The following is a 25994-nucleotide window of genomic DNA, read 5'->3' as shown; positions in this document are numbered from 1 at the left end:
AAATCTGTGCACTCTGCTAGGGGAACAAGCTATCTGGCTCAGGGTCACTGGCTCAGTTTTATACCTCCTTATATAAGTATCCCATTCCTCTATTTGCTTTCAGAACCCGTTCCCCTGGATGAAGTCAACTTTCATATGCCTGACTTTCATGTAGGTCATACTTTCAAAGATTATACATTAATATCCTTAAATCTTGCCTTTCCTACTCTGATTTCAGAATTTTATGCTTCAGTGCATAAACACTTGCAACTATAATCTGCTAAGATTGCCTTCCAAACATAGAAGCACTGCCATTTCTGTTTCCATAGCAAGATGGGTACACAAATACTTTAATGTTTTACTGCATTTTACTCTTGCTATTTCATAAAAATGAGTGGAAATCAAAAAAAAATGCAAATGGCACAAATGATAAGAAATGTAGAGCTCATAAATTTAATACAATTGAAACAAACGTGGAGCTCATCAGTCATGCCAAAAGTTGCAAATTTTTAGGATCAAGTGGACAGGTACTGGCCAAAACAGGAAAAAATTAAACAGCACATATGAAACATGAATTACCATTAGGACTTTTATATTCGGGAGCTCTCTAGGAATGGAAATTCCCCTTTTAACATGTAAAGTTGCTGTTTAACTTGCACATATTCAACTTCTTTACATGTTTCCAGGTTTATGAGAGAGGACTGAATTCTCATGCTACTCTGGATTCCTTCAGTAGCCAAAAAAAAAAAAAGTGATCTGTAAAATTGATTTTGCAATAAGATATTAGTGGCATAATGAGTCATACCTCCAAGAAATATGTGATTAACTGATTTTTTTCCAAGTCATCAAACATTTATTGATTACCTCTTATGTGCCAGGCATGCTCTGGACTCTGAGTGACATAAAGACAGATAAGACAGGGACCTAACCTGCCAAAGACTCTGAAATCAGACCCTGACATCAATGTCTGCAGCAACCCCTCACATGGATAAGGTATTTTATCATACATAAAGCAGAGACACCAAGGATCAGAGAGAAGATTGGTCTGCCCCAAAGCAGAGCCAGGACTCTAAACCTGGGTCTCCTAACATCTAAATTCCCTTTCTTTTTGTTCATGCTTTCTTTTAGAATATGTGACTTTAAAAAGAGGATACCCACAGATGGAGGCACGGTGCCACCTGAATAGAAAAGGTAATTTTTAGGCTGGAAGCCTTGGCTGAGATCTCGCAGCTCTTAAGGCAGCCATTCATTCCTTCTACTTGTGCAAAAGACCTTAGCACTTATATCTTCACCTTACCAGTACATGTAGTTTTACATAAGGATGCAGGATTGACACATTCCTGCAAGATCAGTTTCTACTAACCCTGACTTCTACCCACCTAGACCCTTGTTTGTAATCCTGCCTTTTCCAGCCACTTCATCATTTTCCTTCTGATTTCCTTCTCTTTAAGCTTTGTAGAGCCATCCCTGACTCACTCTTCTTCCTTCTGCGCTTTCTTCCTCCTCTTTAAAATTGACCTTTTACTTTTCTTTCTGACCTTGTGTAATATTTTCTTTTTCTTTTTGGAGAATTCAGCCTGAAAGGGGTAAACATGTTTAACTGACTGTTTTGAGATAATAAAATTAAAAGTTTTATTTTCTATACTAAATGATTTATTATATGATTTATTCAGGCATAAAATAAAGAACTGAAAGTAAGTATAATGCAAATTTATATGCAATTTGGGGTGCTCTTCATAATTGTTATAAAGCTGTAAGGACTTCTGTAATTTTCTAGTTAGGATTATTGCTATATACTATCAAAGCCTAAGGAAGGTCAAATCAGATAGGTGTTTTTATAAGAAATGTAAATGTAATATTGGGGGGCTTGTTAACCTTTATAATGGCTATTGAATTAAAATTCAAATGTCAACATACACTGAATTAGCCCTTAATATATACAGCGGGTAACCCATCAGTATTACCCTATACGGAAAAACACAGAAGAGCCTTCTGCTTGATTTTTTTCTGTAGAAGCATCTGAAGGCACTTACAGGCCTCCCAATCTAAACAACTAACTTTTTTGATAAGACAAACAGGTATTCAGAAATTTCTCACAAATAATTCTAGAGGAACTTAAAAATCTTCTTAGTAAACAACAGGATATATACGTCATATCATAGTTCACTCACCTTTCCATCAAAGCGTTTTATTGTATATTGATCCAGACCCAAGTCTGTAAAAGAGAAAAAAACAATACTTAGTCACTGATTATAACTCAGGTAAAACATATGAAATGACAGCTCTCAGTTTTGTTTCCAATCATTCAATTAAATGTACTAGATGGTTTAGCCACAACATTATTCAAAGTCCATAGAAATGAAAATTTTGTCCCACAAAGTGTCAGTGCTAAAAGATACCAACCTTTTATTTTATATATGAGAATATGAAGCTCTGAGATAAAGAGGGTAAAAGTTCATGAGCAAACCTACTCAACAGTAGAGCCAAACTAGAACCCTGCACTCTTCCCAAGGTGATGCTCTTTTCCATTACATCAAAATGATATATATTACCTCTAAACAAGGTGAGGGATATTAGTTTAATCTGAATGCATAATAATTTTTTGTATAAAGTTAAAGAAAGAAGACTTTAATATCAGAAGACATTTTGCAACACACCTAAACAAATAAATAGACCATCTCAATATTACTTTTTAAAGGTGGGTTAAGGGATTTCCCTGGTGATCCAGCGGCTAAGACTCCATGCCCCCAATGCAGGGGGAAAGGGTTTGATCCCTAGTCAGGGAACTAGATCCCACATTCCACAACTAAAGATCCTGCATGCTGCAAGTAAAGATCCCACATGCCGCAACGAAGATCCTGCGTGCTACAACTAAGACCTGGCACAGCCAGATAAATAATAAATTAATTAAATAAATAAATAATAAATAAATAAAAAATAAAGGTGGGTTAAATAATAAATTTAACCTTGGGAATCCCTAGCATTGTGAAATCCTAAGCACTATGAAAGATAAAAGCAAGTATATTAAGTGCTCCTGAGGGCTGGGATTTTCTGTCTTTGCTGACTGCTTTATCCCAGTACTTGGAACAATGGTTGATCAATAAATACCTAAAAAAAAATTGAATGAGTAAGATACAATCCCTGCCTTGAAGAGTCACAATTTACTAAGAAAGACATATACATATAGTAATATTACAAGGAAGGATACAATGAGTTCAATAAGAGGGTGGTGTGGGAGTTTTTAAAGTGGAGAAATCAGTTCCCAATTACACTTATTTTTCTTGCATAATTACTCAGTTCTTTTCTTTCAGTTCTCATTTTATTCATGCCAGTTCAGACCCTTACCTCATTATGCCCAGAGTACTACAAAGATAGGATTATCACTGCTCCCAAAGGAAGCTTTTTGCATTTCTGCTTCCACACATTTGGTTACACACGCTCCTTATCTAAAATATGCTTCACCTTCTAGAAGCCTGCCCTGAACAAAATGAACCACTGACTGAAAAAGAAAGAGGTAAGTCAGCAAAAAGGAAAATTTAAAAACAAATCTAATTTGAAACCTCACAGATACTCAAAAAGATACCAGTCATAAAGGTAGAACATGCTTCTATGATAAGAGGACAGAAAACAAGAAAGAGTTGTAGACAATTAAAACTATGATTGCCTATCTCCCCCCTATTTCTTAATATACTGTCAAAAGATTAGGAAAAGGTTATCTCAGGATCACTGCCAAAAAGACAACAGGATGGAAAACAGAAGAGAGAATTATAGAGCAACAGAGACTCAATACAAGATCTTATGTCATACAAGACCTTTTCTCATTCAGAAATAGGTAAGAAATAATCCAAAAAGTATTACCAGAAAATTTCTCAGAGCTGAAGAGTGACACAAATTAAAAGAACTTATTTAAGCAAAATGAACAAAACCTACTTGTAATCCAGTTGTATGCTTGTAAAATTTTAGAATACCAAGAAAAAGAAAATCCTCAGAATTCCCAGAAAAAACCTTCCTAGTCCTTTAAAAAGGAATGAGAATTAGTCTAGGATCAGATATCTCATGAGTAAAACCTGGTACATCAACTAAGGGAAATATATGCTTACTAATTAGAGCAACACTGTCCAACAGAAATATAATGTGAGCAATAAATGTAAGCCACGTGTATAATTAAACATTTTCTAGGGGCTTCCCTGGTGGCACAGTTGTTGAGAATCTGCCTGACAATGCAGGGGACACGGGTTTGATCCCTGGTCCGGGAAGATCCCACATGCCACGGAGCAACTAAGTCTGTGCGCCACAACTACTGAGCCTGCGAAGCCACAACTACTGAGCCCACATGCCACAATTACTGAAGCCCACGTGCCTAGAGCCCATGCTCCACAATGAGAAGCCACCACAATGAGAAGCCCGTTCACTGCAACGAAGAGTAGCCCCCGCTTGGCGCAACTAGAGAAAGCCCACGCTCAGCAATGAAGACCTAACACAGCCAAAAATAAATAAATAAAGTAAATAAATTTATTAAAAAAAAAAATTCTAACAGCCACCTTTAAGGAAGCAAATAGAATGTATAACTGATTCACTTTGTTATAAAGCAGAAACTGACACATGATTGTAAAGCAATTATACTCTAATAAAAATGTTAAAAAGAAAGCAAATAGAAACAGGTAAAATTAACTTTAATAATATATTTTATTTAAATGAATATATCCAAAATAGCATCATTTCAACATGTAATCAATAAAAAACTTACTGAAATATTTCATATTACTTTTTACAATAAGTTTTCAAAATCTGGTGTCTATTTTACAATTATAGCACATCTCAGTTCAGACTAGCTACATTACAAGTTATTATCATAATATCCAAAAGAACTCAAAAGTTAAAAAATATTAAAGTGATTGCTTCTGTGACATAACTGGGAGGGTGGAGAAATTGGAACAGATCTGTGTTTTTCATTAAGTGCTCTTCACTATAGTTTGGAAAATATTTTACCATGTGCATCTGCCAAATAAAGGAGGGGCATGTAAGGACAGCCTGGCATGTAGTGAGAATTCCTTCATTTAAAAGCAAATACAGGGACTTCCCTGGTGGTTCAGTGGTTAAGATGCCATGCACCCAATGCAGGAGGCCAAGGTTCGATTCTTGGTTGGGGAACTAAGATACCACATACCGCAACTAAGCCTGTGCGCTGCAACTACTGAGCTCGTGTACTCTAGAGCCCGCGTGCCACAAGGAAGACCCAGAGCAGCCTAAATAAATAAATAGAAGCAAATACAGACATAAAGTAGGCCAAGAGATTCATAATTTCAAGTTGGAAGAAATGATTATTTCATCTTATTACATTTAGATTTCTTTACCTGTCAAATGAAGCAGATGGTTGGATTAGATCAATTCTTAACATTGGTTGGGGATGGAGTGTGGAAAGTGTGGATGGATTAAAGAATTCATGCTATCCTTACTCACTACTCCTCTTGAGATTCTAATAGGCCAAATTATTGGGGGAGGGAGAGTATGGAGAAAGAAAGGAAAAAACACAGCATGTGTACTTTGAAAATATAATCAAATGACTATCCTTCCATTTCTCCACCCTCATTCTTTGGGTCCCAGCTTAGAAACACTGGATGTTATGCCGTTTTTCCTAGGGTGCTTTCTATGAATCTCAGACTTCTCTTCAAAGAACTCTCACAGTCATTTAATGCTAACACTATCTCCCCCTTTTCATTAATGAGAAAGTTGACGCTCAAAAGGATTAAACGATTGTTTCTGATTTTAAGTCTAACAATCTTTTTAAATGGTGGCAGTTGCCTGTCTTTTTGAATCCATGACAAAAATAATGTAAACATGCAGAAATACTATAAGAATAGTCTCAGTTTAAGCTTCAGAGTGAATATCTAAAAGGAGGCTTATTTTAAAGATGATAGCTACTCATTTTGCCAAAAGACAAAAGTGAAACAATCAAATATGTCATTTTGATATCTATAAATTAGAGCTTAGGTAAATGGAAGCTCTATACAATTTTACTTAAGAAGTCCCAGCTATCTCTCAAAAATTTAGAGATTCATTTTTTCAGTTTAATACCAGAATTTATCCTAAAAATTGTACCCAAAGAATATTCTAAAATTTTATTAAAATAATTATATTTTCAGCTTATGTAAGTCAGCAAAAGTACAGTTCAAGTTCATCAGGTATGAGATAATTTTTTTTTAATCGAACTGCTGAAAACCAAAGACAAAGAAAAAAATCTTTGAAGCAGCCAGTTTAAAGTGCTGAAAGAAAAGAACTTCAACCCAGAATTCTTTATTTAGTGAAAATATTCTTCAAGAATGAAGACAAAGGGCTTCCCTGGTGGCGCAGTGGTTGAGAGTCTGCCTGCCGATGCAGGGGATGCAGGTACTCGTGCCCAGGTCCGAGAAGATCCCACATGCCGCGGAGCGGCTGGGCCCGTAAGCCATGGCCGCTGAGCCTCCGTGTCCGGGAGAGGCCACACAGTGAGAGGCCCGTGTACCACAAAAAAAAAAAAAAAAAAAAAAAAAGTATGAAGACAAAATAAAAATGTTCTCAGATGAAGGAAAACGTAGAGGATTCATCACCATCAGAACTGCTCTAACAGATGTTCTATCCTTCAAGGCAGAAGAAAATGATACCAGAAGAAAGTATGGAACTTAAGGAATAAATAAAGAGCAACAGAAGTAGCTAATATCTAGATATATATATAACAGACTAGTTTGATGGTTGAAATAAAAACTTAAAACAATGTCTGGCAGAGTTTTCAACATATGTAGATGTAATACATATGACACTACACCATAAACTGGGGAGAAATCTTTATAGTGGTTAGATATCTATATTCCACTTGAAGTGGTAAAATTATAAATTCTCAGCAAACTGTGAAAAGTTAACTATGTATATTATAATCCCAATAGCAACCATTAAATTAAAGATACACAAAGAAGTATCGTCAAACCCCCTGCCAAAATCAATTAAAATGAAATATTAAAAAATCTTCAAATAATCTGAAAAGAAGGCAGGGAAGGGGTAAAAGAGGAACATAAAAAAGGGAAAACAAATAATAAAATTTGTTAAATTTAGGTAGACCTAAATTTAAACATATCAACAGTTACATTAAATATAAATCATCTAAACACATTAATAAAAGGTAGAAACTGTCATATTGGATAAAAAACATGATCCAACTATATGTTGTCCATAAGAAACCCATTTTAAATACAATGATACAGGTATGGTTACAAGTAACACGATGGAAAAAGATATATCATGAAAAATGAATCAAAAGAAAGACCGAGTGGCTACATAAATATCAGACTATGTGGACTTTAGAGCAAAAAATATATATATATTAGCAAGGATAAAGAGGGTCAATTATATAATGATAAGAGGGTCAATTCACCATGAAGCTAGAATAATCCTAAGTGTGTATTCACCTAATAAGAGTTTCAAAATATTTGAAGCAAAAACTGATACAATGGAAAAGATAAATAGACAAATCCACAAATAAAGTCAGAGATCGACATCCTTCTCTCAATAATTGACAGAGAAAGGAGACAGATAATCAGTAAGGATATGGAAGACAGAAAGATGGGCTGCCTGGGACTTGCCTGGGAAAAAGTGGGAAGGCAGGATTACAAATGGGTATGAAAACATTCTAGAGGGTGATGAATACGTTCATTATATTGATTGTGCTTATGGTTTCACTAGCATATACATGAGATTAGTATATCAAAACTCATCAAACACTTTAAATAATGCTGATATTCTATGTTAATTATACCTTAATAAATCAGTAAAAAGAAAGAGACAGTACAAACAACCAAGGAGAAGAATGGTATGTTTGAGAATATTGACAGCTTCTGTATATTAAAAATTATCAGAAACAAAATAAAAAGATGGGCCACAGACTAGGAATAAATATCTGCTATATGGCAGACTCCAATAGAGAATACACATAATACTTTTACTAATCAAAAAGAAATCAGGGCTTCCCTGGTGGCACAGTGGTTGAGAGTCCGCCTGCCGATGCAGGGGACATGGGTTCGTGCCCCGGTCCGGGAAGATCCCACATGCCACGGAGCAGCTAGCCCGTAAGCCATGGCCGCTGAGCCTGCGCGTCCGGAGCCTGTGCTCCGCAACGGGAGAGGCCACAACAGTGAGAGGCCCGCATACCGCAAAAAAAAAAAAAAAAAAGAAATCAAATAGAAAAGTGAGTAGAGAAGATAAATAGGCAATTCATACACATGGCAATGTGAACAGCCAATAAACATTTGGAGATAAGCCTTACTAGTTACTAATGAAATGCAAAACAAAACCAGATACAATAATTTCCATCAGATTGCTAAAAATTTAAGTCTGATAATACCATGTCTTGGCAGGAATGCAAAGGAGGAAACTCATACATTCCTGGAGAAAATATAAATTATTTTATCCACTCTGGGAATCAATTTGGCAATGTTTAGCAAATTTGAAGAGGGTATCCTACAGGCCAGCAAGTCCAACTTCCAGGTATACATGTTGAAAATAACTTTTTATAAATATGCACCAGGAGACATACAGAAGAATGTTCACTTCAGTATGGTTTACAACAGAAAAAACACTGGCATATTAGATTTTTGTTCTCAAATCTTCACTTCCTCCTCCTTGACCTCTGTGGAAAATCCCTTAATTTTGGGCTTAGCCATGTAATTTGCTTTGGCCAATGGGATACTGGCAATTATGAAATGACTCAATCCTTAAAATGAACTTCTGACACTGGCTTGCTTTCTTGCACCTCTGCCAACAGTATGAGAGGATAATATCCCAGATAGCCCTTTGGTTTAAAAAGGATGAGAAACATATAGAACAAACTAACAAATCTGACAAAACCATCAAGCAGAGATGACCTAGACCAGATTAGCCAGCCCCTAGCCTATCTGAGCAAGGCCAGCTGAGATCAACAGAGCACACACCCTTTGTGACCTGCAGATGCATGAGGTAAATAAATGCTTGTGTTTTATGCCACTGACATTTTATATGGCTGTTTGTTATACAGCAATAGCTGAGTGACAAAATTGGAAGTGTTCATCTACATGGACATGGGTAAATTAAATACTGGCATATTTATACAAGTTTAAACAACTGATATACACAACTATATAGCAGTGAAAATAAGAGAACAACAGCTACCTGTGTCAACAAAAACACACATATAAACATAATATTTAACATATAAAAAAAGCATGGGAAACGTAGCAGCTTGAAAAGGCTAAGTTATGCTACAGTAACAACTTTAAAATCTCAGTGGCTTACAACAAGGAAGGTTTTATATAGTGCTCATGCTACCTATCTATCATACTGGCTACAGCTCTGCTTCACATGGTATTGAATCTGGGATCCAGGCTGACAGGGCAGCAACCTCTATTTGGAACATCGCAGAGGTAAAAGAGAACACAGCAAATCACAAACTGACTATTAAAGCTCTTGCTTGAACATAGTGTATATAGTTTCTGCTCACATTTCATTGGTCAGAGGAAATCACATGGTTAGGTCCAAACTCAATGCTAGGAGATGAATACAATCATTCCCTGGGGAAGGACAATGGATATACGTGAATGTTATAGTCTTCATCAAGAATGATAAACACCAGGGACTTCCCTGGTGGCACAGCGGTTAAGAATCCACCTGCCAATGCAGGGGACATGGGTTCAAGTCCAGGACGATCCCACATGCCAGGGAGCAAGTAAGCCTGTGCACCACAGCTACTGAGCCTGTGCTCTAGAGACCACAAGCCACAACTAGTGAAGCCGCTGTGCCACAACTACTGAAGCCCATGTGGCTAGAGCCCGTGCTCCGCAACAAGAGAAGCCTGAGCACCACAATGAAAAGTAGTGCCCGCTCACTGCAACTAGAGAAAGCCTGCACGGATCAACGAAGACCCAATGCAGCCAAATATAAAAATAAATAAATAAATAAGAATGATAAACACCAAATTAAGGACAGTGGTATCAGGAACCAGGGGCAGAGACCCTTATTTCTTACTATAAGAAACCCTTGTTTCTTATTATTCCACAAGAAGTCAGCAAATATTTTTTTGTAAAAGGCCAGATAGTAAATATTTTAGGCTTTGTGGGCCACTTATAGTCTCTATTGGAATTCCTCAACTCTACTATCATAGTATAAAAGCTGCCATGGACAATACATAATGAATGAGTTCCAATAAAACTCTTTTTATGGACACTGAAATTTGAGTTTCATGTAATTTTCAGGCAGCACAAAATATTCCTCATGTGATTTATTTTTTTTAATGTAAAAAATATTCTCTGCTCATGGGCCATGCAGAAACAGGGAAGTTCACTGTAGCTGACCAACACCTGCTCTATACTCAGCATCACTGCAGGAAATTAAAATAAAGGATACATGCACGCCAATGTTCACTGCAGCACTATTTACAATAGCCAAGTCACGGAAACAACCTAAATGTCCAACGATAGATGAGTGGATAAAGAAGATGTGGTACATATATACAATGGAATACTACTCAGCCATAAAAAGGAACAAAATTGGGTCATCTGTAGAGATGTGGATGGACCTAGAGTCTGTCATACAGATTGAAGTAAGCCAGAAAGAGAAAAACAAATATCGTGTATTAACATATATATGTGGAATAAAATGGTATAGATGAACCTATTTGTAGGGCAGGAATAGAGACGCAGACATACAGAACGGACATATAGACACGGGGTGGGGAAGGGGAGGGTGGGACGAATTGGGAGATTAGGTTTGACATAAATACACTACCATGTGTAAAATACACAGCTAGTGGGAACCTGCTGTATAGCACAGAGAGTGCAGCTCGGCGCTCTGTGACAACCTAGATGGGTGGGATGGGGGGGTGGTTGGAGGGAGGTCCAAGAGGGAGGGGATATAGGTATACATATAGGTGATTCATGTCATTGTACAGCAGAAAGTAACACAACATTGTAATTTTACTCCACTAAAAAAATTTTTTTAATAAAATAAAAGTAGAAGACAAGGTTCTTGTATGGAAGGAACTTACCTTGTTGGGGCAAAAACATTAGAACAAAATTGTTTCAAAAATACATTCATTGTATATACTTTCATGTGTTTCTTGTTAATTAATAGTGCCCTTTCATTTCAGCTTAAAGAAGTCCCTTTCACATTTCTTGTAAGGCCAGTCTAGTGATAAAAAATTCCTTTAGCTTTTGCTTGTCTGGAAAACTCTCTCTCCTTCAATTCTGAAGGGCAACTTTGCTGGGTAAAGTATTCTTGGCTGGCATTTTTTTCTTTCAGTACTTTGAACATACCATGCCACTCCCTCTGGCTTACAAAGTTTCTGCTGAAAAATCTGCTGATAGTCTTATAGGGGTTCCCTTGTATGTAACAAGTTGTTTGTCTCTTCTTGCTTGCAAGGAGTCTCTCCTTGCCTTTAACTTTTAACACTTTAATTATGTGTCTTGGTGTGGGGCTCTTTGGGTTCATCTTTTTTAGAATTTCCTGGGCTCCTGGATCTGGACGTCTGTTTCCTTCCCCAGGTTAGGGGAGTTTTCAGACATTATTTCTTCAAGTAAGTTTTCTACCCCTTTCTCTTTTCTCCTTCTGGAACCCCCATAATGTGACTGTTGGTCTGTTGATGTTTTCCCATAAGTCCCTTAAGCTATCTTGACTCTTTTTCTTTTTGCTGCTCTGACTGGATAAGTTCCACTGTCCTCAGGTTCACTGATCCTTTCTTTCATCTAGTCTGCTATTGAACCTCTCTACTGTATTTTTCAGTTCAGTTATTGTTTTTCCATTCTGTGGCTTCTATTTGGTACTTTCATGTATTTTCTATCTCTCTGTTGAAATTCTCACTTTATTCATGCATTGTTCCTGTGAGCTTGCTAAGCATTTTTATAACCGTTATTTTGAACTCTTTATCAAGTAAGTCACTTATCTCAATTTTATTAAGGTCTTTTTTTGAGGTTTTATCTTGTTCTTTTGTTCGGAACATATTCCTCTATTTCTTCACTTTTTGTAACTGAGTTGGTTTCTAGGCATTAGATAAAACAGCCACCTCTCCCAGTCTTGAAGGAGTGGCCTCGTGGGGAAGCTGAACCTTATCATTCAACCCTGCCCTAGCTCTTGGTTGTCCCTCAAGCCTCTGTGATTGTCCAAGTAGCCTACTTTATTCTTGGAGGCTCCCAGTAGTTGAGGCTCCTACTTTGCTCTTAGAGGCTCCCAGTAGTGCCAAGAGCCATCAGTGTCCCAACGGGGAGGATCTCAGTCAGCACCTAGATTCAGGCTGACTGGAAGCCAGACCCTCAGGCAGCAGTTTTTAAAGTATGCAAATAAACTTCTTTCAGGAGAAGGCTGGGAGATGAGTGTTTGTTTGATTCCTCTACACTGAGCCCTGGGGTGATAGCCAGTTAAGAACTGTTACTTTGTTTGCTACCACCTATGGAATCCATGAACACAAGTCCCACTGGTCACCAGAGCCAAGCTATCAAGGGATGTGTCCTCTGGGTGGCAGCCACAAAAGCTGGGGAGCCAGACATGTACACAAGCTCCTTTTTCATAGATACCAGCAACCTGGGTCAGGGCAGAGGGAGGGCACAAAAATGATGCTCACTGGCCTCCCCAGTCTCTGGAGAGGACTGTAGTCAGACCATAGATATGTGTTTAATTAGAAGCCTGCCCCTCAGGCCACCGCTATAAAGATAAGTTAATAAGCCTCTTTTACAGAACAACTGGGGTATATTTCATGCTGGTTATCTGTGCTGTGCCCTGGGAATGGGATAACCAGTTAAGAATTGTTTCTCCATTTGTTACAGTCCTACGGGACCCGAGAACGTAAGCCCCAGTGGCCACCAGAGCCAAGTGATCAAGGGATGTGTCCTGGGCGCCAGCTGCAAAAGTCAGTACGCCAGACATGTACACAAATTCCCTTCTGGGAGATACCAGTGACCTCAAGCAAGGCAGAAAGATACGCAAAGATGGCTCCCACTGGCCTCTGCAGTCTTCGGAGAGTATTTCAGCGGCATTCAGATGTGTTTTAAACCAGAAGCCTGCCCCTTAGGCCAAAGGCTCAAGGCAAGCAAATGGGCCTCTTTCACAGAAACACTGGAGGTGTGTTTCAGTGTGCTGTCTCTGTGCTGTGCCCTGATGGTGGTAGCCAGTTAAGAATGGTTTCTCTGGGGCTTCCCTGGTGGCGCAGTGGTTGAGCGTCTGCCTGCAGATGCAGGGGACACGGGTTCGTGCCCCGGTCCGGGAAGATCCCACATGCCGCAGAGTGGCTGGGCCCGTGAGCCATGGCCGCTGAGCCTGCGCATCCGGAGCCTGTGTTCTGCAACGGGAGAGGCCACAACGGTGAGAGGCCCGCGTACCGCAAAAAAAAAAAACAAAAAAAAAACAAAACAACAACAACAAAAAGAATGGTTTCTCTGTTTGTTACAGAGCCCACCAGCCTGTCTTTGGAGAATATTTCAGTAGGCCCCTAGATATGTGTTAAATTAGATGTCTGCCCCTCAGGCCAATGCTTTAAGATAAGCAAATAGGTCTCTTTCACAGAAAGACTGGGCACTTTCACTCAGCTGCCTTTGCACTGGGCCCTGTGGGGCAGCCGGGCAAGAGCACTCTATGCTCCCCAGTTCACTATAGCCTTGTGGGTCTTGTAGATGCAAGCCTCTTTGGCTTTCAAACCTAGATGCTCTGGGGGCTCACCTCTCAGGTGTAGGTATCAAAAGCTGGCATGCCAGATTGAGGTTCAAACCTCCTGCTCCTCAGGTAGAAGCTCAGGTCTGTGAGTTCTCTCCTGACCACTGGTTACTGTAACAGGGGTAGAGTTTATGGTGAAATTGTGTCTCAGCCTCTTCTATATGTTTCGGTGTGGGTTTTTTCTCATTTGCCTGATGTGTAGGAGTTGTAGATTTGGTGTGTCTGTGGGAGGAGGTGAGCTAAGGATCCTCCTACAACACCACCTTGAACCAAAACCACTGTATATAATCGAGTGTAAAATTATGTGTCTCAAACTAAAAGTGCTCTAGTAAGAGTATCACTAAGGGCATGACTCATCCTAGAGAGAATATGGAGTCCAGGACAAGTAAATCACAGTATGATCTGTGTTTCCCCTTTTCACATCCTTTTCGTCTTCCATGAGACAAAATCAGATCAAGATGAATAGGTCAGCCAGTGGGATATGGTGGAAAGGAAACAGAGATCCTCTTTGCTCTGACGAAAGCTCAAGTATGCTTTGCTCTGACAAAAGCTTAAGTTTTTCTATATAGTACTTTAAAAGCTCTCCCCATGCTGCTGCTTCTCCAAGTCATTGGCTAGCTATGCAAAACTGGTTACTACAAGCAGCACGACCCAGAGCTTGAAGCAACTGCCTTATCCACTATATCCAGAGACTTTGATGACACTAAGATTGCACAGAAAGGGAGATGAGATGTATTCCAGTCATACACTATATATATTTTTTCCTTTTAATGTCCTTCTTACTTACCTATGGCTACTCTAAATTCTTTTGGTATTCAGTACAAAATTATTCTTAATCAGCTTGTTACTGAAATTCATCAGCACTCCACTCATTTAAAAACTGCTTAATTTTAGGGCTTTGTGATTATTTTTGAACTGTTCTAAAACTAAAACTTACAAGTTTAGATCTGTTAGGTATCCTGGGATACGGTATGTGTGAAAGACATGACAAAACAAAGTTGAAATATGAGCTACTGGCTAGAGTCCAGCCATCTGATGATAGAAAATCAAATTACAATTTGAATTACAGCCTCACTCTTTTCTTTATTTCAACCTACATGGGAATAATACATATTTTTACTTCTGCTACATCAACATTTGTGGAAATCTGTGTTCATGAGCAAACAAAAATGAAGCCAAATTTTCCATTAAATCTCATTTTAATATACTACAATTTTCCCTCATGATTATTATCTTAAAAGAAAAGCAATCATTCATTATTCTGGCTTTTTATGAAAACCAGAAATGTGCTTGGTATATTAGACATTTAGCAACTATTCTGTCCATGTGACAGGTCTTTCAATAATTAAAAAAACAAAATTACAAAGTTAAATGCCAAAATGTGTGTAAGCAATTAGAGTATATAATGATTTCCACAGGAAAAAAAAAAAAACTTCCTTAAATGTCCAGATAATCTTTAGTAAACTACCTAAAGTGTTGCTTCATTTTCACTGTCACACTGGAAGCAAAGTACAGTTTTATTTAAAGTTACTGTTACATATTAGATTTCATCTGGTTTTAGAAATAATTTGACAAGTACAAAATACTTTACCATCATAAAACCCAGGAATATATCTTGCAATCCTTTTTTCTGTCTTACACAAGTCTTCTTTAATCCTTCCTTCCACATGTCACAAAACAAGGTGCTAAAACTAATTCAAAAGGCTCAAAATCTAAAATTCAATGCAATTAATGTAAACTTTATATACCTTCTTTCTGATTATAAAAGATTGTATACTCTATAAAGGAAGAAATTTTTGTCTGTTTTATTCATTCCTGCATGCCCTGCACATAAAATAGTGTCTAACCCATAGCAGAGCTAATTGATCAATACTTGTTGAATGAATGCATGTGAAGTTTATTAGAAAATAAAGGAACAAGGAATAGTCAAAGAAGAATAAAATAATTCCTCAAAATTTCAACATTCAGAGAGTTAACATTTTGGTATATTCTCTTTCAGCTGCTTTCTACATATTTTTCTACATGGCGGAAATACAAAGTATAGGGGAACATATTAAATAACACCATGGAGATACAATCAGTAAAATCCAAAATGTGGGAAATTCTAGAATATAAATGACTTACATTCTTTCACAAATAAATGATGTACAGTTTGAGTTTCAAAAGTAGAGAGCCAGTGCAGGAGGACCAGGAAAAGTGAAACAGGAAAGGAAGGAAAGCCAGTTCAAGGGTGTGTCATTGAGCTGATTACTGCTGTAGAAAACTAGGGCTCAATACTCCTTAGCCCACCCAAGAAACCACATAGTTTGTATCCTCAGAATTGACCATCCAAGACAGTGGAGAGGAGAGTATTTATGCACCAAGTCTCAACAAAGAGTAAAGTCCTTTATACCTCTGTATGTGTGCACATGCCAACACGGTTGAGCAGGCTCCCGAAGGGGACCCATGCTATAGCAGCAGAGATGCTCTATAGCAGAAACAAGAGACACATAGTGTAGCTGAGGGTCTTTCCTGTTAGGCTGTATCTCTATCCTGATAAATGCTGCAGCAACAATCTAAGCAAAAGGTAAAAGGTGGGCTGAGAGACGTGAAACAAGGCATAAAACTGGTCTTGCTTAATGGCAAGGAAAAAATGGCAAGAAGAAAAAGAGAGAGAGAAAAACCCATAAAGAAAGACTGAAGAGATATCAAACATAGCGTGTGGCCATTTTTGGAGGTTGATTTGAATAAATCAACTGTAAACAATATATTTTAGATAGGGAAATTTGAACGATGCCTAGATATTTGCTATTAAGAAATTACTGTAATATTTTAAAATTATTGTTATTACTGGTACTACTGTTTTTTTTTTTTTTAAGTATTTATCTTTTGGAGACACATACAGAGGTGTCTTTAAAATTGCTTTAAATTGGCTTTAAAACAATCTGGGGTGAGGAGAGGAAGTAAAAAGGTTATAGATGAAATAAGATTGGCCACGTGTTCATAGCTGTTGAATCTAAGTGACAGGTACATATGGGTTCATTATACTACTCTCTGTACTTTCTATGTTTGAAAATTTCCCTAAGAAAAAAATTTAAATATACGGCAAATTTCCTGCACCTTTGAAGATTTCATTTTTCCTAGAGATATATGAATGTTAATAAACATGGGCAGGGGCTTCCCTGGTGGCGCAGTGGTTGAGAATCTGCCTGCCAATGCAGGGGACACGGGTTCGAGCCCTGGTCTGGGAAGATCCCACATGCCGCGGAGCAACTGGGCCCATGCGCCACAACTACTGAGCCTGCGCATCTGGAGCCTGTGCTCCGCAGCAAGAGAGGCCGCGACAGTGAGAGGCCTGCGCACCGTGATGAAGAGTGGCCCCCGCTTGCCACAGGTAGAGAAAGCCCTCGCACAGAAATGAAGACCCAACACAGCCAAAGATAAATAAATAAATTTATATTAAATAAATAAATAAATAAAAATAAACATGGGCAAAACATTATAAATTCCTTGGTTAGAAAACACCATAACTGTTTCTGGTTCCCCAAGCTCACATTGTTATTTCACATGTCTGTATTTCTGACCACACAGTTTACTCACTCTGAGTGATGCCCACATAATTTACTCACTTTGAGTGATGCCTCTGCCCACTCGTGTATACAATGATAATAATATAATAATATAATATAATAATATAATAATAACTATTATTATTCACTTTTCGAAACCCATCTCAAATGCCACCCACTTTAGGATGCCTTCCTTATAATGCATAGTTTCTTTTTCATAGCCTACTACTGTAACATATATGATTGATTCTCACTAATTGTGAGAGTTATGTTCTATAAAGTTGCCATGAACAAAGAATCAGTGAATACTGACCTATTACTCCTAGGGGAAATACAGGGTTAGGTTCCTATGATCCTCTGGTCACAAGTTTTTTTTTAAACCAATCAATACATAACCTTATTTTATGTGTTTTTTTTTTAGAGACACCTTTTTTCCTCTTCCCTCCTTCCATACATATTTGATATATCTATATATATATTAGATTCATTCTTTCTCTCTATATATCCTTGATTAATTAACAATGAACTCACGGCCAACTCAAGCCTGAAGAAAGCTTATCTCACACACACATTTTCTCCTTAAGGCACATTATAGCCTTCTTATGTTTAAGAACACTAGACAGCACATCGATAGTACATGGAGCAGGTGGAAGAGGGACAGCAATCACCAAGATAAAGCACAAAAATTCTAAAAATATGGCACTAAATAAACAAAGCAAAGGACACATATGAAAGCTGAAACAAAAAGGCAGAGCATTACTTTGTTTGACCTCAGCTGGGAACATGTACATGGGGTGACTCAAGCTTTTTGCTGCACTGCACATAACCACAGATGACTGCAAAAGTACCATTAAGTACTGATTATGGGGTTACAAGTAAGTTTTAGTGAGCATGCAAATTTGCAAATACAAAATTTGCAAATAATGAGAACTGACTATATATTCTTTATTCCCTTTTTAAATTGAGGTGAAATTCAAATAACATAAAATAACCATTTTAAAGTGTCCAGTTCAGTGGCATTTAGTACACTCATAGTGTTGCATAACTACCACCTCTACCTAGTTCCAAAATATTTTCATCACTCTAAAACAAAAATAAAAACAAAAAAACCCACCTTGTATCCATTAAGCAGTCAGTCCTCATTCCCCCAACCCAGCTGCTGGCAACCAACAATGTGCTTTCTGTCTCTATGGATTTATCTAGATATTTCATACAAATGAAATCATATACCAATATAAAATAAAAATGAAAAAAAAAAGAAATCATATGATATGTGGCCTTTTGTGCCTGGTTCAGGGTTCATCCACATTTGAATAATATTCCGCTGTACGTATGTATCACAATTTGTTTATCCATTCATCTGTTAAAGGACATTTAGGATGTTTCTACTTTTTGGGTATTGTGAATAGTGCTACTATGAACATTCATATACAAGGACTTGTTTGAATACCTGTTTTCAATTCTTTTGGGTTTATACTAGTAGTGCAATTGTTGGGTCATATGGTAACTTTTTACTTACATTTCTGAGAAATTGTTTTTCATAGTGGCTGCACCATTTTACATTCTCACCAGCAACATATGAGGGCTTCAATTTCTCCACATCTTTACCAACACTTGTTTGCTTTTAAATTAGAGCCAACCTGTGAGATGGTATATCCTGGTTCTGATTTGGATTTCTCTCATGACTAATGACATTAAGTATCTTTTCATCTGCTTACTGGCTATTTGTATATCTTATTTGGAGAAATGTTTATTCAAGTCCTTTGCCCATTTGTTAATTTCTTGTTAAGTTGTTAGAGTTCTTTTTCACTTCTGGCAGTTTGTGTATTACTAGGAATTTGTTTCATCTAGGTAATCCAATTTGTTGGAATATAATTGTTCACAGTATTCTCTTATAATCCTTTTTATTTCTGTAAAGTAGGTAGTAATGTCCCCACTTTCATTTCTGACTTTAGTTATTGGCTTCTTTTCTCTTTTTTTCTTAGTCAGTCTACCTAAATGTTTCTCAATTTTGTTGATCTTTTCAGAGAACCAACTTTCTGTTTCATTGATTCTATTGTTTTCTATTCTCCATTTCATTTACCTCTGCATTAACTTTCATTATTTCCTTATTTCAGCTATCTTCGGGTTTTGTTTGCTCTTTTTTTTTTTTTAAGTTCCATAAGGTGTAAAGTTAGGAAAGTGATTTGAGAACTTTCTTCTTTTTATTTTATTTATTTTTAACTTATTTATTATTTTATTTATTTATTTTTGGCTGTGTTGGGTCTTCGTTGCGGTGCGCGGGCTTCTCATTGCAGTGCCTTCTCTCATTGTGGAACACAGGCTCTAGGTGTGTGGGCTTCAGTAGTTGTGGCACGGGGGCTCAGTAGTTGTGGCTCGCGGGCTCTAGAGCGCAGGCTCAGTAGTTGTGGCACACAGGCTTAGTTGCTCCGTGGCATGTGGGATCTTCCCAGACCAGGGTTCGAACCCATGTCCCCTGCATTGGCAGGTGGATTCTTAACCACTGCACCACCAGGGAAGCCCTATTCTTTTTAAATGTAGGTGTTTACAGCTATAAGTTTCCCTCTGACCACTGCTTTTGCAGCATCACATCAGTTTTGTTAAGTTCTGTTTTCTTTTTCATTCATCTCAAAGTATTTTTTAATTTCTCTTGTGATTTCTTCTTTGAGCTTTGGTTTGGTTAAGCTTTGGTTAAGAATGTATTGTTTTATTTTCACATATTCATAAATTTTCTATTTTTCCTTCTGTTATTGATGGATAGTTTCATTCTGTTGTGATCAGAAAAGATATTTTGTATGAGTTTAATCTTTTAAAATTTATTAAGATTTGTTTTGTAGCCTAACATATGGTCTATCTGTCTATTCCGGAAAATATTTGATGTGTGCTTGAGAAGAAATGTATTCTAACGCTCGAGTAGAGTGTTCTATGCATGTCTATTAGGTTTAGTTGGTTTACAGTGTTAAGTCTTCTATTTCTTTAAAGATCTTCTGTCTAAATGTTCTGTTCATTGCTGAAAAGGGTTATGAATTCTCCAACCATTATTGTAGAACTATTTCTCCCTTCAATTCTGTCAGCCTTTCACATATTTTGGGGTCTTTCATTTGGTGGGTATATATATTTAGCATTGTTGTAACTACTTAATGAACTGACCCTTTTATCAATACACAATGTCCTTCTTTGTCTCTTGCAACAATTTCTTACTTAAAGTCTATTTTGTCTGATATAAGTATAGTCACCTCAACTCTCTTTTGGTTACTATTTGTACCCTTCATTTCCAACCTATTTGTACTCCTTCATTTTCAACCTATTTGTGTCTTGGATCTAAAGTGAGTTTCCTGTAGACAATATAGAATTAGATCATATTTTCTTCTCCTGTCAATCTCTGTCTTTTAACTGGTGAGTATACTTTTATATTTTAAGTGATTAAGGATAAGAAAGCACTTGCTTCTTCTATCTTGTTATCTGTTTTCTATATGTCATATCTTTTTTTGTCCCTCAATTCCTCCAATCTTGCCTTCTTTTGTGTTTGATTGATTTTTTTCTAGTGTACTATTTCTATTCCCTCCTCAATTCCTTTTCTGTATATTTTTTAGTTATTTTCTTAGTGGTTAACCTGAGGAGTACAATTAACATCTTAAATTGAAAATAATCTAGTTTGAATCAACATTAACATATTTAAATTGTTGTTTTACAAATTTGTCTTTTAAACCATACAGGAAAAAAAAGATTGTTAAAAACCAAAAATAAAACAATACTAATATCTCCCTATGTAGTTACCTTTACTGGTCTTTATCATTTAAAATTTTTCTTTGTATGACTTTGGTTACTATCCAGGATACTTTCATTTCAGCCTAAAGGATTTCATTTAGCATTTCTTACAGGGAATGTCTACTAGCAACAAACTTCCTCCACTTCTGATTATCTAGAAATGTCTTCATTTCTCCTTCTGGGACTCCTAATATGCATATGTTGGTACACTTGATATTGTCCCACAAGTATCTTAGGCTCTATTCATTTTTATTCATTCTTCTTGCTCTGCTCCTCAGACTGGACATCAATTGACCTATCTCCAAGTTTCTGGTCCTTTTATCTTTCTGCTCAAATCTGTGTTGAACTCTTTCAGTAAATTTTTCATTTTATCTACTTTACTTTTCAGCTCAATAATTTCTATTCGATTCTTTTTGACAGTTTCTATTTCTTTATGGGTATTCTCTATTTATTAATACATAATACTCCCTATTTCCTACAGTTCTTTGTCTATGGTTTCCTTTAGCTCTATGAACATATTTAAGATAGTTGATATAAAGTCTTTGTCTAGTAAGTGCAATGCCTGGGTTTCCTCAGGAATAATTTCTTTCTTTTTTTTTCCTATTAATGGGTCATACATTCCTGATTATTGTTGATACGCCATGCAATTTTTTAAACTGAAAATTAGATACTTTGAATATTGCTATGTGGTAATTCTGGAAATCATATTCTCCCTTCTTCCCAGAGTTTGACATGGTAACCTGCTGAGGACCCCAGTCATCACTTTGTTTAGCGATTTTTCCAAACTATTTTTGCAAAGATTATATTCCTCATTACGTGTCATCATTGAAGTTTCTGCTCTATTATCTAAGCAGCCATCAAGTGACCTCAGAGATTTCCTTAAATGTTGGAGGCAAAAGGAATGAAAAAACAAAACAAAACAGAACCCAGCTCTCCTAGTGTTTGTAGATTGGCTCTGAGCTAGGGCCTTCTTTTGATGTTTAGCTAGATTCTCCTACAACTCCACCTTAACTTTCACCTCCTTCTTGCATGGAGCACAACTATACAAGCCCACTCAAGTTTTTTCCAAGTATGTGTCTGGCCTAAGCATCACTCTGGATTCCCCAGGCAGTAGCCCTTCAAAGCTCTTATTCCCTGAAATGTCTTTATCCTCAGCCTCCTCCTTCTGAGGCTTTTCAGTCTGTCTGCTGTTGGTCCCATCTGCCCTCTCTTGGCCCAATGGCTACAGGTGGTATATGCCTTTAAATTTTTTCAGTAGATGACACCTGGAAAGGTACTTTAGCTTGAGGTGGGTGAAACAAAAGGCAAGCCTTTGTGCTGGTAGCTCAGGAAACTACCAGATGAGTCAAAATGCACAACCACTTTTTTTGGAGAAGTAGTCTATATTGCCTCCCAGCGATCTCCCCATCACTAGTAAGCCAAGCTAGGAATGCAGGCTGCCATCCTCATGGCTGCTGCTAAGCTGGGAAACAGGGCATAGTAGGCAGGTAAGCAAAAGGCCACAACACTTTCTTTCCAAAATTTAACAGCTTCTTTCTTCATTAAGCAGTACCCTGGTTGCTGTAACTTTTTTATTAGATTCCAGTGATCCAAAAAAAGTTGATTCCATCCATTTTGGGCAGCATAATGATTGCTTCAGTGAAAGAATTGATTCTTGAAGCTCGCTACTCTGTCATTTTTTCCACCATGTCTCCCATATACATTTGTAAGTAATTACCTTTAACTTATAATATTAAGCCCTTTATTTTCTTTTCTCACAACTTGTTTGTTCGGCCATTTCCTCTAAATGAGACTCTTTCCTCTATTCTTTGTCTAACTTTTATTCAAACTTAGATGTATTCTCTAGAACCATTCTCTAAACTTCCAGACTGAGTTAAGTGTCCGTTCTTTATACTGCCATAGTACCTGTTCTTTAACAAATCACCACATTCCTGAAATTACCTGTTACTGTCTCTGTCTATCCCACCAAAGAGTAACTTGACAGCAGTCACATATGTAATCCATTGCCTTCAGGAACAGTCTAATTACAAGCAATGACTCTCAGTCAGAGGTGTATAATCTCCTTAGCGCTTTAGATTATACGCTCCTCTCTTCTACTCCTAAAGCCTAGCATAATGCCTAATATTCAGTAGCTACACAGTGAATATAATTATTACATGGACTTATACAGTTTAGGCAATACATAGAGAAACAAAGAAGCATATCAAGAAATAAATATCACAATCTTATTTTTCACTTCAGCAACTTACGTTCTGGTTGTTTTTCATTGGGTGTTATGGATCGCACAAAGTCTTGTGGTGTCATAAACACTTCAGATTCACCATGCTCACTGATTACTTTCAAGGTAGCAAAATATCGGAAGATTTTGTCTGGTGTGGAATATGCGCGAATCCTATTCTCATATTCCATCACCTAAAATTGGAAATTCAGAGAGTGTTACTGTATTAAGCATCTCATTTTCATGTATATTCTCTTATTTGGGGGGCAATTTTATATCATTTTTTTCTCTAACTGGATTTTTTATATTAGAAATTACTTGCGTCTCAAAAACTTGTGATATACGATTCATACTCCAGTTGAGGCAATGCTTGTATAAGTTTTCTTCAGAATTTTGAATATTTTCTAATTTCTTAAATCATTGAAAGCTAGCAAAACTGAAAAATGTCATAAAAGAATTCAAAAGGTCTCAGTAAAAGAGTATAATACCATATATATGGGAGCCTATCATTTTTTAAACACCTACCAAGGTTTTAAAAAGGGACTGATTTTACAGTTTTTACTTCCATGCAATTTCTTGAATTCAAAAACAAAACAGACGTGGGACTTCACAGGTCTGAATAGCTAACAGTCCTTCAAACAGAAAGTACATTACACAATAGCACAAAAAAATAAAATTACATATCATGGAAACTCAATTATTAACAGGTCTGAAGCAATAAGACTTTTACTTTTGATTAAAAAATTAGACTTCCAGGGACTTCCCTGGTGGCGCAATGGATAAGACTGCGATCCCAATGCAGGGGGCGCAGGTTTGATCCCTGGTCAGGGAACTAGATCCCACATGCATGCCGCAACTAAGAGTTCGCGTGCCACAACTAAGGAGTCCGTGTGCTACAACTAAGGAGTCCGTGTGCCACAATTAAGGAGCGGGCAAGCTGCAACTAAGAAGCCCACCTGCCGCAACTAAGGAGCCCACCTGCTGCAACTAAGGAGCCAGTGAGCTGCAACTAAGTAGGCTGCCTGCCGCAACTAAGACGCAGCGTGACCAAATTAATTAATTAATTAATTTTAAAATGTAGACTTCCAGAGAACATTTAAATATAGCATATTTAGAAAAGAGTGGACCTGGGAAGAACACAAGCAAATATTTGAATAGGAACAAAATTATATATGGCATACATTTAATTAAAAGATTATAATGTTAATATAAAAGCCTGTTTCCTTATCCAGCACCCAAGCCCCCATTCTGTACACGAAACATACAAAATACTGTATCTTCTGCATAATATTCTTCTACAGCCTACACAGTACCTTGGTGAAAAGATGTCTCTCATACCTGAATTTTATATGTTGAGTTAACCAACATTAAATAGTATCTTATAAATAACTGGTTAGAAAATGTGTCAAGGCAATACGATCTAAAAATCCAGTGAAAAAATAAAATAAATAAAATAAAAATCCAGTGAATTCAATGTCTATAAAGCAATTCACTATATTTAAAAAAACATTATTAATGTTTTAATTTAACTTATTAACGCAGCTATTAGTGTAACTGTCATTTCTGGCTAGATGGTCACTTTGAGGTCATTGATGGCAGCTGCTTAAAAATGGTCTCAATTCCACTACGAGATATGCTTTCAACCACTAAGAAAGGAATGCTAATTTGTAACTATACATGACAGGAAACTTTCTAATGCTAATTTGCATTAAAGTCTGAATACTTATTTCAGAAAATTTTTCAATAGATTTGGCATGTGGCAAACACACTAAGCAGTCCCATGGCATAGCAGTCGCCAACCTTTTTGGCACGAGGGACCGCTTTTGTGGAAGACACAAAAAGCTTGGGGGGGGGGATGGTTCAGGCGGTAATGAGAGCAATGGGGGGGATGGTTCAGGCGGTAATGCAAACAGCAAGGAGTGGCAGATGAAACTTCACTCACTCGCCTGCTGCTCACCTCCTGCTGTGAGGCCCAGTTCCTAACAGGCCACGGACTAGTACCAGTCTGTGGCCCTTGGGTTGGGGATCCCTCCCTTAGCAGCCTTTCAACCCCTTAGCAGCCTTAAGACTTAGCTATGAGTCTTAAATCAAAGGCATTTTATATTTAACTACAACTATCTGCTGGATCATACCAGCTATAGAACAAAAAATAATCAGTTTACAATATTTAGGGTATGGGCTACAGCTACTGCCAAAGATGGATTTGTAAACTAAAAAGTCAATCATATATAAGATAAAGATAGAAAAATAACAACTTAAAAGTCAATGATTTACAGACTGAAAATCAGATCCTTGATTGTTACCAAAAAAATATGCTGCTGAATATTATTAATTAGTTTTAGTTTGAAATAATAGGTTGAGGAGATAGACCTTCTCCATTCCTGCACTGGTAGAGTTTAGTATAGACATACTGTATAGTATATTTTTGCTTTTTTTCACTTAGCAATGTATCTTAAAGACCATATCACACAATTTGATATGCAGCTGCCTCCTTTTAAGTAGTCATGTTAAAGGAACACTAACAACAATTATATAAAGGGTTTAAAATATAGCATCCAAGATAACAAAGGCTTGGAAGCTAAGATATATAGAAAACTGTTGAAGAATTTTGGAACGTTTAACCTGGTGAAAAGATTTACTAAGGAAATTATAATAGTTACATTCAATCATCTACTTAAAACATTCTTGAGTTTCATGATGTTAAGAGAGCTGTCTTCACTAAAACAGCCAGACTTACTTGTATCAAAATTCAGCATTATATTTCCTATATGAAAGGCACAAGT

The 25994-nt window shown here is 37.1% G+C and overlaps 1 protein-coding gene across 4 annotated transcripts in view; it reads right to left on the bottom strand.

Annotated features, from left to right (window-relative positions):
• The window catches only part of MICU1 (mitochondrial calcium uptake 1), a 203622-nt gene that overhangs the window by 127327 nt on the left and 50301 nt on the right, over positions 1–25994 (bottom strand). For 2 of the 4 annotated variants that reach the window (XM_079899947.1, XM_079899944.1), the window contains exons 4-5: positions 23243–23405; positions 2151–2194 (exon numbers count right to left, since the gene is read on the bottom strand). In XM_079899947.1, coding sequence (XP_079756073.1) covers positions 2151–2194; positions 23243–23405 — 207 coding nt within the window. The other 2 variants (XM_079899945.1, XM_079899946.1) reach the window with 2 other exon arrangements.

The sequence above is a fragment of the Stenella coeruleoalba genome (genome assembly GCF_951394435.1).
Source record: "Stenella coeruleoalba genome assembly, chromosome: 16".
In the NCBI taxonomy this organism is placed as follows: domain Eukaryota; kingdom Metazoa; phylum Chordata; class Mammalia; order Artiodactyla; family Delphinidae; genus Stenella; species Stenella coeruleoalba.
The sequence above is the reverse complement of the archived record's forward strand: the minus strand, read 5'-3'. Positions and strand labels throughout refer to the sequence as shown.